The sequence below is a fragment of the Hydractinia symbiolongicarpus genome, chromosome 10, assembly GCF_029227915.1.
Source record: "Hydractinia symbiolongicarpus strain clone_291-10 chromosome 10, HSymV2.1, whole genome shotgun sequence".
Lineage (NCBI taxonomy): Eukaryota > Metazoa > Cnidaria > Hydrozoa > Anthoathecata > Hydractiniidae > Hydractinia > Hydractinia symbiolongicarpus.
In genome coordinates, this window is record NC_079884.1 from 12,819,299 (window position 1) to 12,833,621 (window position 14,323).

The 14,323-nt window shown below is 31.0% G+C and overlaps 2 protein-coding genes across 3 annotated transcripts in view; one reads left to right on the top strand and one right to left on the bottom strand.

The window, feature by feature from the left end:
• The window catches only part of LOC130612663 (cytosolic non-specific dipeptidase-like), a 72,289-nt gene that overhangs the window by 46,426 nt on the left and 11,540 nt on the right, over positions 1-14,323 (top strand). The window lies entirely within an intron of this gene.
• Positions 1,965-12,001, bottom strand: LOC130612659 (G-protein-signaling modulator 1-like). 2 transcript variants are annotated; one of them, XM_057434011.1, is made up of 15 exons: positions 11,602-12,001; positions 10,242-10,384; positions 9,979-10,102; positions 9,530-9,645; positions 9,284-9,335; positions 8,707-8,810; positions 8,084-8,192; positions 7,767-7,846; positions 6,236-6,282; positions 6,100-6,116; positions 5,633-5,680; positions 4,969-5,254; positions 4,354-4,436; positions 3,878-4,034; positions 1,965-3,375 (listed from the first exon to the last, which is right to left on the bottom strand). In XM_057434011.1, the coding sequence occupies exons 1-14, from the start codon at positions 11,968-11,970 to the stop codon at positions 3,879-3,881; spliced, it is 1,734 nt and encodes a 577-aa protein (XP_057289994.1). In that variant the 5' UTR covers positions 11,971-12,001; the 3' UTR covers positions 1,965-3,375; position 3,878. The 2 variants fall into 2 exon arrangements, with proteins under 2 accessions (XP_057289994.1, XP_057289993.1); XM_057434010.1 differs by having other exon boundaries at positions 4,969-5,257; positions 11,602-12,000.

Below are 14,323 nucleotides of genomic sequence, written 5' to 3' on the forward strand. Positions count from 1 at the left end.
TATTCTTCTAATATTTTTTTTGGTAAATACAGGTAAAAATATAAAAATAATATTGTAACACCTCCCTACTAATTTCATATTCTTTCGTTATTTCTCAAACATATACACGGAAGATTGGTACAGTCAGAGTTCAGCTATGGATAACTTCAAGGAAGAAGCTGCTCTTCTTATTTCTATCATTGCTACTTGCAATAACGTTATTAAAAATAGTGAAAGAAAAAAAGCTTCTTAAAAAGCGCACAGTATGGGTTAAGATATGGTTAAGAAGAGATAGTGGCGTCATAGCCTAATTGTTTAGAGATTTTGAAAGTTCTCGACGTTATTTAAGAATGAATACAGCAGCTTTTGAGGTGAGTATATTTCAGACGCATAGTACTTTTTTATCAATCTCGAATCCATGTTTCTTTATGTTCCATTATGGGTATGTGTGTCATTGGCAACCTCGAACCCAGGGCTATATGGCTCTTGAATGACCGTGAAAACGAGGTTACTTTGTTGGTTCAGGGTGTACATCCCTGCAAGGGGTAACACGAGAAAAAATTGCTATGTTATAACTCTATAATATTATATAAATTTCGAATCCATAAAATAACTATTTCACAGTTCATACTTGTTGTTTGTGCAGAAATATATAATACATCGAGAGAAATCTACTTGAAAGTTCCAAGTCCCAGGGAAGAATGGGAGGAGCACGAGCATGAAACAAGGCGACGCTGGTAGTTTTCAAATTGCTTTGGTGCAGCTGACGGCGAACATGTTGCTATTATTCATCCAGCTGAAAGTGAATCAGATTTTTTTTTAACTACAAAGTTTTTTTTTTATAGTGTTATTGGCACTTGTATATTATGAGTTTGGATTATCATTTCTCGTCATTTTTTAAAAAAACGCTGTGTTTATTACGGCTTTACTCAACAATAAGTGAAATTTCTAACAGCACAGCTTTTCATTTCATGTGGGTAATAGCGCAGTTTCGAAAAAAAAAGTGTCAATGACGTCATATTTCAATAGAAGTATGCTACTGCTGTATACAACAGGAATTTTTATTTTTCTACAAAATACACGGGAAAATAATGGAAGAATATTAATTTATATAATCTAACGCAAGTTATTTTTCTAATTATTCTTCTGTGTATATCGGCCTTAACATTTAAAGTTTAATCATATTTACATCAAGCTAATCCCGTTGTTTGATGAAAAAGTTTGACGCATTTTGCGGCCCCTTTAAGTCTAATATATGCTGAAGCCAATTTAGGCCATGGCTTATAAAAAGGTGCATGTTCTCCTGAATTTAAAGGGGTAAACAATAACACTTATTTACATGGTTAGTTCAACATTCGTTTGGTAAGAATAATTTTACGTAAACTTTAATAAAATAAGGTTAAAAATTACAACAAGAATATACAATTTCTTAAGAAAACTTAAACATTGTTTTCTCATGCAAATTTCTACCAAATTTCTAGCGAAAATTTAATTCCGCTATTAAGCAAAAACAGAAGCTATGCAAAAGAGATATCCGTGTGTGAAACAATTTAAACGGATTTTACCAAATTCCCTGCAATACACGAAGTTATCTATTCACATAGCATCGTGTGTGTTCAACTGAAACAATTTAAACGGATAAACGGATTTATATTCCCTGCAATACACGAAGATTTCTATTCACATAGCATCGTGTGTGTTCAACTGAAACAATTTAAACGGAAACGGATTTTTATTCCCTGCAATACACGAAGATTTCTATTCACATAGCGTTAGTCTCAACGCTGTTGGTACGCGAATACCTTGAAAACATAAACATCCTGCGGGAAGGTAGCTAAAAAATAACAAGCTTTAAAAAAATGGTTATACTTACCAGAACACTACGAGTATGTCGAGATAACAACAACGTATGGGTGAAGTTGTCCACCTGCATAAAATTGTTCACGTGATCTAATTAATTTAGGTCTCACTTACTAGTCTCACAGTTCCAGTTATATGTCATATTTGCTTAAAAACACGAAATTTCCATGAAAAATAATAACTACTACAAAATTAAAACGATAAAAACGAACTATAAAATCATAATAAACAGTTTTTTACAATGCATTAGCCTGTGTGCCAACAACAAGGATAATTACGTAATTAACGCTTATTTACAGCACCCTGGCACACAGGCTGTGATCTAACTATAAATTTATAATTAGTAAAAACATGGAAACAACTATTTATAATTTGAGGTACCGTAAAGCAACAGAGGTTATACATATATACACCAAAACAAAATAAATTTGATTAAATGAGACAAAAGATAAGCGAGTCCGAAAAAGAAAAAAACCTCGCAACTTTAATGTCAAACGAAATAAACATCTGATGTTATATTACTAAATTATATTCCCAACTTTCTGCAGGCAATACGATATAGTTATCTAAACCAAGCAAAGCATATTCGACACTAACCCAAAGATAAAAGTAAAAAAAAACAATACAAATGCTTTACTTTATTGAATACTATCTCGCCCTCCTGGACCCAATATTGACTTTTTGTAAGTGCACTGTTCCAGCATGCGTGTCCATCAATGTAGCAGGAGGGCGAGAAGCTGAATTATTAGTCAACGGATAACCGAAGACTGTAGTTCGTTTTCTTGCAGTGACAACTGCTATAGCAAATCAAAAAATTACAAAACAGAGTGATTAAATTGAGAAATAAATAAGAGCGTTTTCATAACGAAAATAATTATACTTATGTACACATTAATTCTCATCATTATTTACCTACACCTAGGCTATTATATATATAGAACTATTAGTTAAATAATTTGTAGACAAAGAGATGCCTTACCGACTCACACTTTGTCGACTCAGGGTGACTAAAATTTTGTTAGGCCCCGTATATAAAAGTGGCGAAAGATAGGGATGAGGGAGAATCAGATTAACGAATTCTTAAATCATTAATTAAGGAAATGCCAAAAAACCTGACCTTCCGACACCTCATACAACACATATCAATCAGCGAATAAATTTTGTTTAGGTGAAAGAACTAAAATCGACGAATAAGTGTGTCACATGAAAACTTCGGTTCACAAAATTTGGGTCGATAAGGTAGTAAAAATTTCTTCACTAATATTGACAGTTAGACAGTATACTGTTCCACGAGTAGCCACGCCCAAATTGAAGACGGCCACCATCTTTGCTTCGTTACATTATTACGGTTACGAGAAGTTATGAACCATTTGAACTGTTGTTTCTATTAAGCGATTGATCGTTGAACGATTTTAGAGTAAACTGAGGGGTTCTGCATGCTTGTTGGTGGATAAGAATCCTTCGCCACGCATGTTAGAAGTATCCAAACATTAATTCGTTGTAGTAACGAAGGGTAACATTAATAGGACCTAATAACTATAAAAAAATAAAATTATAGTAAACTCTAGTTAAGTGTCAATCTTGCCAGGATATCTTGAAAATGTTTTAAATACTTTCACAAATTTCAGTGTTCTATTTTCAGGCTCCTTTAAATTATTGCTTAATAATTTCAAAGTTCTTAAGCGTGCAGACAAAAGTCCCTAAGTAGAATCAAAGCAAACGTAGAAAACAAAAACAAATATATAATTGCCAACCATTTCAAATTATGGGAAGATACAGTTTTTAAAAAGGGTGCAAACACAACAAGATAATGAGATATGATTTAAATTGTTTTTAAAAATAATCATTTTGAGAGTTTTGCAGCGGATTTCTCTGAAAATTATGGTTTATACAGGGAAGAGCAGAGCAGACAATCCGGTTGCACAAAACACTAATGTAATAACAATAACCGAATACAATAACCGAATACATTTGTTGATACCCAAAAAACATATCTATAAACATAGAAAGATCAACATTTAAGGTACTTTTTACTTACATTAAAAGCTGTGTTTTCGTGCATCAAAACTAACTCGTTGCGCATCGATTCGTTTCGATTGTAACCTTACGATTAGGTTAAAGAAATCTTCGTCAGGAACGGTTGGCCCACGCGGTACGGGTGGGAAATCGCATCGCTGATCGTTTATTCGTGTAGACTAAAATCAAAAGTTAAATATCTAATTTTACGGTTTTCAGATCATAACTTAACCTCCTTCAATGGTAAAGGTATATAAAGATATATAAATATATTACATCAATGCGTAAATTATAAAAGTGCATAAATTATTAAACTGCATAAATATAGAAGTGCATAAATTATAGAAGTGCATAAATTATAGAAAACATAAATTATAGAAGTGCATAAATTATAGAAATGCATAATTTCTATAATTATGAGATACAGAACATAATACGTAATGTAATCTTTCTTAACGTGAATCAATATCTTGTTATTATAACATGGTTTCTACAAACCTGACTTCGCATCAGCATGTCAAGGAACTTATCATCAGGTATTTCTCTTTTTTCATTTTGATTCTGTAGAAGTCTCTCTTTAACTACAAAAATATAGAAAATTAAAATTATCTAATCTTAACCGTCTAATTTAATATCTACTTTTACACAGAATTTCCATATATTTAGCAAACAGATGTAATAATCTTAGAAGCGGAGAATTGAATTATTGCGTATTATTGTGAGACAAGGCAGGTATCTCATTCCACATAAAAGGAATTCACATGTAAATGTAAAAAGCATAAGCATTGAGAATAAACCTTGTTGATCTTACTAAAACCGTCATTATTGGCATTCGCGTCACGGTTTTCGACTTCATATATTACCGCTATCTCCAAATACCGGATTAAAATTATAAGTCACTCAGGTGCAAAAAGTTACACGAGTTGTTAATAATTACGCATGGTGCGTGCACCATTTATGGAAGCAAATAAGCAAGCGATTCACAAGAAACAGATCAGCCGCGCATATCTACGTGAATTGATCAGGGGAATTTGAAAAATAACGATAGCCAGCGTGAGACCTAATAACTGTAAACAAATGCAGATAATAAGGAAACATCACGGAATAATCAACCTTGCGGAGCAAGTCCAGGAAGTTCGGGAGGTGCGGAGCGCTGTTCATCCATACGGTCTCCTTGCATCTTTACAACCATATCCATAAAAGAGTCAGCGTTTACACTAACCGTTGGCGCTACCGGTTTTTTTGGCGCCACCGAAGTTGTATATTTCTTTCCACCAACCATATTTATGCGCATTGGAAACTCACAGCGTTGGTCGTTTAAACGTGAACTTTGGGACTTATAAAGTAAATCGAAAAAGTCTTCGCCTGGTCCTTCTTTTTTAACACCAGAGTTATTCCGCTGCTAGGAAATATAAATAAAAAATAAAAAAATTACTTAGACGTAGAAAAAGAAAGAAAACAAGAAACTGGAAGTAAAAATGAGAAAAAAAATGAACTCGAAGTAAACATAGTTGTCAAAGAGCACCTGCAAAAACATTACGATCGTAAATAAATAGAAATGGAAAATATATTTTTTTTATGGCAGCTTTGTTTTTGTTCCTCACAAGAATATAAACTCACAGTTTTTCTCTCTCCTCACTCCTATATTATACCCCATCCCTAACCTAATTCTTTCGTTAATTTTTTCTGGCCTAACTTACATTTTTTTAACCTAATATTTTTTCCTGGTCTAACTCTTTAATTAGTTTTCCTTGGCCTAACTCTTTAAGCTACTCACCTGTTGCTCTATTAGCCCCACTGTTACATCAGACGAGTCTGTCCCTACCTAAACAAATTGAATAATCGAGACTGTTACGAAGAAAAAAAGTGTTTAGCGCGTTGTGTGGTGCGGAGTTGTTATCATTTTCAGGTACACAAATATTTGAAAAGCACGGATAAAACATATTTCTGTAGAAACGCACAGAAACCATCTGGAGATAAGTCTGTTAGTTTTCACAGCTTAGCTCTAGTGATTTCAAACCTCAGAAAAAAATTGTTTACGGGAATTATTCTAATGTTTTATTCTCAATTCAAGAAAGCTTTAAGCCGGACTTTCTACAAAATACAAAAGAAACAAAAATTCAAAAGAGGAATACGTAAAGCCACGAGTCAGTTTGTTACATAACTTCTGAAAGATTTTTATCCCCAATTTTTATCCCATATTTAATATATTTATAGACAGTACCAAGAAATATTTTTACTTACATAGTTTGCTCCATTACCTATAAGACAAAACAGAAAAATTAGCAGATATTAGAAATATACCAAAACTTTAAGGAATGAAATAGTTCTGTATTCAGAGTTGCTTTCATTGAAATATGAAACAACGAATTTCATTTACCAGGGCTAAATAATTTCTGCACATCGTCTGCCGATAAAGAAGATTCTCTAAAAAAAAGATTTAAAACAAGATAAGTCGTTACAAGTCAAGTGTCGATAATTATATGGGATAATTAACAAGGTATATTGATGAAACAACCAAGATACCGTAAGGAGTAAATATTTGCGGGATAAAATTTAGGCCAAATTCGCGTTAATTAGCCGCAAAAATTTCTAGCGTTTCTAGTGATATCCGAAATTAAATTTCCACAAAAAGATTTCTTAAAATTCCTAAAATTAAATTCCTGTGATTTTTTCTTTCAAAGAAATTTTTTTTTATTTTATATTAAATAAAATTAATGTTAATGCTTATTAAAACGTAATACACTTGTTTCATTCCGGCAACAGAAGGAAATTAGGGAGTCGATTTAAAAAGAAAACACATTTATTATCACTGCCTAGTTAAGTCCATTTGAAAAAATTTTTCTTTACATTTGAGAAAAACAAAAACTCTCTAATCTGAAGATCTCTGTTTGTATTGTATTTTTGTCTGGAAGATTTTTTTTCTTTTGCAAAGCTCCGGATAGTTGTCGTTGCCCTCAAACTCACAAGCTCCAGTTTTTGGTTGCTTTATAGCAACATCCAAGCCTTGCATAATTGTAATCCCCCCCCCTCCAACACACACCCCTAAATTAAATTATGCACTTATAGGTTAAATCACTCAGTTAAAGGCCAACAGTCTTTCTATTTTCGCGATTTTTCTGATCGCAAAATCATTAGTATGTTTCTGTAATGAAATGCTGAAGCTCTCCCCTTTCTTCAGGTCACAAAGTCTAACAGTAAAAGAAACAGCCATGCGGTTGAGCTTAGAGGTAACAATCTTTCACTCTTAAACCCATCTGCTGAGTTTTTAGAACTACGTCTTCGTTTGTAATTGAAAAAGAAGAATATGAGTGGGAAGAAGGTTTCGATAGAAACGTCTTTCAAAATATTTTGATTGAAAGAAATAAAACGAAAATCCCACGCCGTGATATCTCAATTACAATTTAAATTTATGATAACAATCCGTATTAAAAAAAGGGGGTGGTTTAACGAAATACAAAAAAATGAGTAACAATTAACTTTTTTCCCTTTAATTTCTAAAGCAGTATGCAAGGTAATTCCAAACAAAAAAAAGCATGTTGTAACGACTGAAAAAGTTTAATAAGATCACTCAGTAAAATAAATTTAAAGCAAATCAAAAAAGTTTTAGTTAAGAATCTCTAAAATCTCTACAAACACTTTTTTTTCAATTGGTGACATTAAATTCCTGCAAAAAAAATCTTCCCATAAAGTAACAAATGCCATACAAAACAATGTCAAAACTAAATGGTATTTTATTTTTCTTCAAATCTAATTTTAGGAGCATCCTTATGCATTGTCAGATCACACACTCAAAGACACAGAGCAGTTTTAAGAGGATATGATGATGTGTTTGTTTACTTGACCACAAAAATCGTGCTGTCTGATGAGAGGAGACATAGTTGTCATATTATTCATACAGAATGTCTTACTTTCTAGTATCAAGACCAAGTACAGCTTTTAAATCGACGATGTTCATTTCTGCTGTCAATTCACCAGTTCGATCACCCACCTAGATAAAAAAAAAATAAAAAAATTATTCAAGCTTAGTTTTACTTCATGCATAGCATTATTTACTCAGAAAGCATGGTAGAGTAACCCGTACAACAAAAACCTCTAGTACAACAAAAATCCAAGCACACCCAATGAATAACACAAGATGTTTAAATTTATGGATGTGCTTACCAGAAAATAAGGCTGAAAATGAAACTAGAATCCAGTTAATTAATAACAGGTCAAAATGCCTCACCTCCTTAGAGACAAATAAATGTTTTTCTGCATATGTTAAAGCCTCACTATGCTGACCTAAAGCAGTATATGCATTGCCCAGACTCCAATATGCTCTGCCTTCGCCAACTCTAAAGTAAAAGATAAGTAGGCTCTAGAAAAAAATAATTTTTTTATTATTTTTTATTATTATTTTTCCCATAGATTTACAACGGAGGCAGATAGTATACAATAACAAGAACTACAGAAATACATTGAAGAGTTTGAAGAGCATATACATTATAGCAAAGAGAGAGTTTAGTAGCTCAAAAAGTTACACAAAAGTGTGCTCCATACCACAATAAAATATTTCAAATAATCCAGATACCGTAAAAAGCTTGTACAAACGCTCATACTAAAAAAAATACCCCACTTAGAGAAGCATTTATTTTTGAACTTCAAATAGACGGTACATTAACAGCATAATTTAAAATATTCAAAATTTGAAGATTTAACTTTAATAAAAACTAGTCGTTAGCTTGCACAGGACTCCACCGGTTTGCCTATCATTTTATTCCACATATCTTAGCTCATTTCCTTTTCATGTATCCTAACATGACTATAAAATTGTGCCATAATAATCCAGGTATAAATATATGAACAAACCTATCTTTCAGAGTTTTTGCAAAATTTAAATGTTCCAGATGATAATCGACTGCTAAATTGTATCTCTTTAATAATGTACATGTATTCCCTAGACTGTAACAAGCCTAAAACAAACACAGCATTTTATATATAAAAAAGAATAATAAAGCACACAGAGAAGGTTCAGGTAACTGTAGGCAAAAAACAAACATATGGTATGAAAATTGAAACAATAAACAAATTTTCTAAACAAGGGGTCATTTTTTAAAGCGTTTTTTTAAGATCTAAGTTTTTTTTTTAAAAAAAAAAATATTTAGATCATTGACTAGATAATTTTATATGCTTTTGGAATATAACTATGTTAATGCATTGACCACCATTCAATTTTAGTTTCACGATTTTTAATACATAGCACTTCTTTCCCTTACTCACACCTTAAGAATGATTTGGACACGTTTTTTATTTGAGAGTAGCTCCTTAGTCAAAAAAAAAATATCCGCAAAAAACAGCTTTTCAGTACAAAAAATAATATATATATATATATATATATTATAAATGTTATTAAAAGTATAAAATTATAAGAGTGTAAAATGCTGACCTGTGCTTCAATTGCTTTGTCATTCAGTTCTTGAGCTAACTCTTTTGTTTTTCTATTAATAAAACATACAAAACAAATTTTATTAAAACATTAAAGCTAACAGTGTTTTCTAATAATTTACAAACACTGATGTTTAGGCAGCTTGGAAAAACTACTTTTTAAATAAATGGCTAAATTAACTACTTTTAATATATCTATTACAGCTAAGATTATCTATAACAAAGGCATTTGACAGCTTAACCATACTTATAATATTCAACAGCTATTTCAAATTCACCAAGAAACACATGTGCATTTCCAAGATTACTAAATGCTCTTCTTTCAGCAGCTTTATCTTGAAATTCTCGAGCAATCAACAACCTCTAAAAGTAAGGTTGGATTTTTTCAACAACAATAAGGTAATAAGGTAATTCAGTAGTGAAGAAAAATAAACTAAATGAAAAATTGTTATTTGAATATATTTTATAAAAATTAACACAACAAAAGTTACGTTAGAAAAGATGTACAAAATTACAAACAAAAATTGTGCTGACTAACATTTTAAATTCCATTTGTTGTGTGTTCTACTCCCTTTTTTATACATCCACACTCCTTTTCTAGGCTGTCTACAAATTGCACTTTCCTTTTAATAACAATCTTACAAAATAAGATAAGGCAAATATAAACAAGTTTTCCCTATACTTATATATTCATACCTCTTCGTGATATTGAACAGCTTTATCAAAATTACCGAGAAGATAATGTGTGTTTCCTAGATTACCATATGCACGACCTTCAGCAGCTCTGTCGCCAAGTTCATTCACAAGGATTAGGTTAGCTCTAAACAAATGAATGTTGATACAGAAACCATACAATGTAACTATTTCTTGGCCAAAGACAGGAATTTATCAATATTCAATATCAATAGTATATTATTATGTATATATTAAAGGGGGATTATTAGACAATATTTTCTTACTCATAAAATTCAACTGCTCTTTCGAGAGCTTGTTGGACTTCAAATGGAAAATTGCCAGGATCCCGGTGTCTACTTCTTCCGAGATGTTTTCCTTTTGCATGGTATACATTACCAAGATTGTATAATGCACGGGCTTCTCCGATCTATAAGCAACCCAAAATTGCTGTAATAAACTTAAGAATTATTTTACTTATAACCTACTGGTTTTACATCTAGTAATTTGCGAATCTATTTTTTTGATGTTAACTTAATTTAATTAAGAGATTTGGAAGCACATGCAGGTATCAGAACTAACAATAACAACAAAAAAGCAAAAATACTATTTTTAAGCAGTTTCATTAAAAACTTTTCCATGATTCGTTTCTGAGTATCACATTTTTTTGCTTCATTGTTATGAAAAAAAGGAGAGTCTAGGAGCTCCTTCTATACAACTCTTAAACAGAAAGAGCTATCACATGAAATTTTGCTTACAAATTTAACTCTTGATAAGAGAAAATGGTCAAAAAATTTATGACATTAATTTCATAATGATGTCATGATTTTTAAATATTGCATTATTTTTACTAAATATTTTCCATGTTTGAGGACAAATGGTGAGTGGAGACATTGAAAATTTGCATAGGATAAATATAGAAATATATAATAAACTTATTAAAAAAAAAATTTCTTTCCAAAATTCTTTCCAAAATTTTTATTCAAAATTTAATGTCAAAACTTTGGATAAAACTTCATCATTGCTATATGGCAACATATTTATAAAATGGCACAAAATTTAAATACTTAATATGTACTTCCTTTTATTATGTTAACATCCAAATTACATGATTTCACCTTTGTTGTTATTGCTAAGTTAAGTAGTACTAGATTAATCTTTATAATGCAGCCATTAGCTTCATTGTTCATTCAATTTTTTAAAAATATATATCTTTTAATAGCTATCGTGATTGTTAACACTTTTAAACAATAGCATACATGTTACATGTAAGAACAAAAGGCTTCATCATATCTTATTGTTATGACTCTTTATGTAGACATGAGAGACGTCGTAAAACTCGGGTACATGTAAAGTTACATTTAAGGGGTACTGTAGGCCAATTTGGCAAGTATTTTAACTATTCTAACTATAAAAAAAGCTTTATATAATTCAAATGGTTTACACATTGAATCAAATTTATCATGGAATTGAGATGTTTTTTATAACTTCATCCTGCAAAAAATATTTGCCCTGTTCATCAGCATGGCCACATTGTCTAATACACGGTATGTAGCAAAACAATATAACAAAGCATAACTATTGTACATGATTATGCTTTGTTGTCATTTCCTAGAAAAAAGCAACAACAAATACAAAAAGATTAACCTTATCCTTCAGTTCACGTGATGTATCCAAGTGTCGTGTACAGCAGAAAATAGCTTCATCAAACTTCCCAAGAACTTTTAATGTATTGCCTAAATTACCACTAGCTTTTGCTTCACCTAAACGATCTCCCAATGTCCTGGCTAGTGTCAAATCATGTCTATGAAACTCGAGTGCTTTTTCATATTCTTGCAAATAAAAATATGCATTCCCTAACTGGCTATACACAGCACTTAAAGTTTTTAAATCTTCCGTGCCAACTTTAATGGCAGCTTCAAAGTATTCTACGCCAGACCTGCAGTCACCATTTTTGCAGAATTGCTCTCCCTGTAACGCTAATTCCATGCAAGATAAATCCATGACACCATTCATATTAATTAGTCTAAAACGAGAATAAGACTTAATTATAGTAATAATTAAATATAATAACCCAGACACTCCTGGTTAAGAACAAATCTCAAATAAGTAATCTAGGATTTTCAGTAGCCGTTAAATGGCTATTGTCAAATTGGAATTTAACCTGAATTTCCCAATATATTAGAGTAGATAGCTATATTTACTCCAAAATATTGGACTTAATACCCAATAAGAAGAAATAAGGTTTCATTAATACTCCAAACTATTTAATAAAATTAGCATTCCCGGATTTATTAGCCACCATTTTAGATTTCTAGATTACATACCAGTTATTCAAAGTGAACCCTGCTTTTTACCATGCACAGACAAAAAGACTTTACATACTGCACTGACTGACTCACCCTTGGTCATTACCAAGGAGTATTGGTTTGTTCCACATTTGCACACAAAATGTGTTTACATTATTAATAATTAATTATTTTTTAATAACCAGCAAAGCAACAAAAGCAAAAAATTATAAAAGTAAAAAAACACAAATTCAAGTTTGTTAACATTTCATTTATGAAACATAAAATCAATAAAAACAACTATTTTTGATTTATTTTGTTTTTTTAAAACAAATTTCAACTAGTTGAAGCTCCTGATATATAATGAGCGAAAAACAATAATTTCTCAAAATTTCAAATTACTAAAAAGTAGTAAATGAAAATCCAGCATCATAACCACCAAACCAAAATAACAAGAAAGAAATTTTATTTGTAAAAAAATAATAGGTTTTTGCACCTTGCTCGACAAGGTTTCTGTTTATAACAACTTAATTCAAAAATTAATAATTTCTGTACCACCACACTAGGCTAATATTGTTCCATAAAGCAATAGTCTTGGTTAGCAAAATAGCAACAAAAAAGGAGCTAATTTAAAAGTTCTGCCAGCTTAAGCCAAATAACAAAAAAAATTGAGAGCGTAAATGATTTTAGAAAGAAAACTGTTTAACTCGTATATATTACAGATAGGGGTGATCCAATTTCATTAATTTTACAATAACGACATCCCTAATTGGCAAAAATTTCTTTTGAACAAGGGAATTGTTACATGTAAGAAAACAATCATGCAAAGAAAAAAGTGGAAAATGTTATTTATATAGCACAGAAAGTTAAATGTACAATTCACATAAGTGGAAGTTAATTTATCTGATGGTAAACCATCAGAATGAAATCAGATAAATGTAAAGATGTTAAAAATAGGTACAAAATTAATTGCTTTTATTTTATGTCGGCGGTATTTTTGACAAGGGAAAATAAAAATTCCAGATTCAACAACATTGTTTTGACAGAGTAAATAAAGTTGATAATACATCCTTGTTACAAGTTCTTGCTAAATCTAAACTAAACGTCCCTCTGAAAATTTATTTGGCAACTTAAACTTATGAAAACATTGCTTATGTCATTCGTGAAAATATGTTACAAATAAAAAAACAGACAAACAAAAAACACACTGGCAATTGCTATAAATAACACTGTAAATCAAAAAATATCTCTTGTAGCATATATAACATATATAACTTGACACAAAGTTTAGTTTAAAAGGAAAAAAAATTAATATAACGGATTGGCAATTAACATAAACAAATAGAGGGAAGTCATTAAGATGCAAAACAAATTAAAATGCCAACTCTTTTGAGCTTAATGGGAGGGGAGTGGGTTAAATTGCAAATTCCAAATATTACTCTCACCCTTGCAGTTACAATGTACAGTGGTGACAGAATTATGTAAAAAGAGTGTTAACTGACTAAAAGTAAAAATGCAAACACAAAGTTTTTTTCTGTTCTTTTATATTCTGCATGTTGTAACTTGCCTGCCTGAGAACATAAGTATGCATTCTTGACCTATAAGTTCAACATCAAGTCAGAACTAAAAAAATGTATTTTTGATAACATTTGTTTACAAAGCATTAAAAGTTTTACAGATCCAATTATATTGTAAAAATGATTTTATGAAAAATATACAAAAACAAGATACATACAAAAATTATCTATTTTTTCTTTGTACCTAAAATATCTTGGGTTAAATCTGATTCTGTAACTCATATTCATATAGCTGAAAATAGATTTAAATTCTGTTGACAATGTTTTAAATTCCATACATTGGTATAGAAACTTTATTCCATTGGTGCACCATGTATTAAGTGGTATACTCTTGTCAGGCTGCATGACCCATTGTCACACACTGCCCTTATAAGTCCTTATATGATAATCTTAAAAAACATGTCTGATCATTCCATCTTTTTTTTAGAGTTCAATTCTGCATCAGCTAAGCCTAGGGATAAGCTTTTAAGGCTATGATAGTTCATTTCTCCTTTGGTGGTGATT

Coding starts and splice junctions, on each gene's coding strand:
- LOC130612659 (XM_057434010.1), bottom strand. CDS start 11,970: ATGAATGGTGTCATGGATTTATCTTGCATGGAATTAGCGTTACAGGGA. Junction 6,283..7,766: donor CTTGGTCTTGATACTAGAAA/GTAAGACATTCT, acceptor TCTTTTTTTTAG/AGAATCTTCTTTATCGGCAG. Junction 4,437..4,968: donor TCCTGGACTTGCTCCGCAAG/GTTGATTATTCC, acceptor ATATTTTTGTAG/TTAAAGAGAGACTTCTACAG.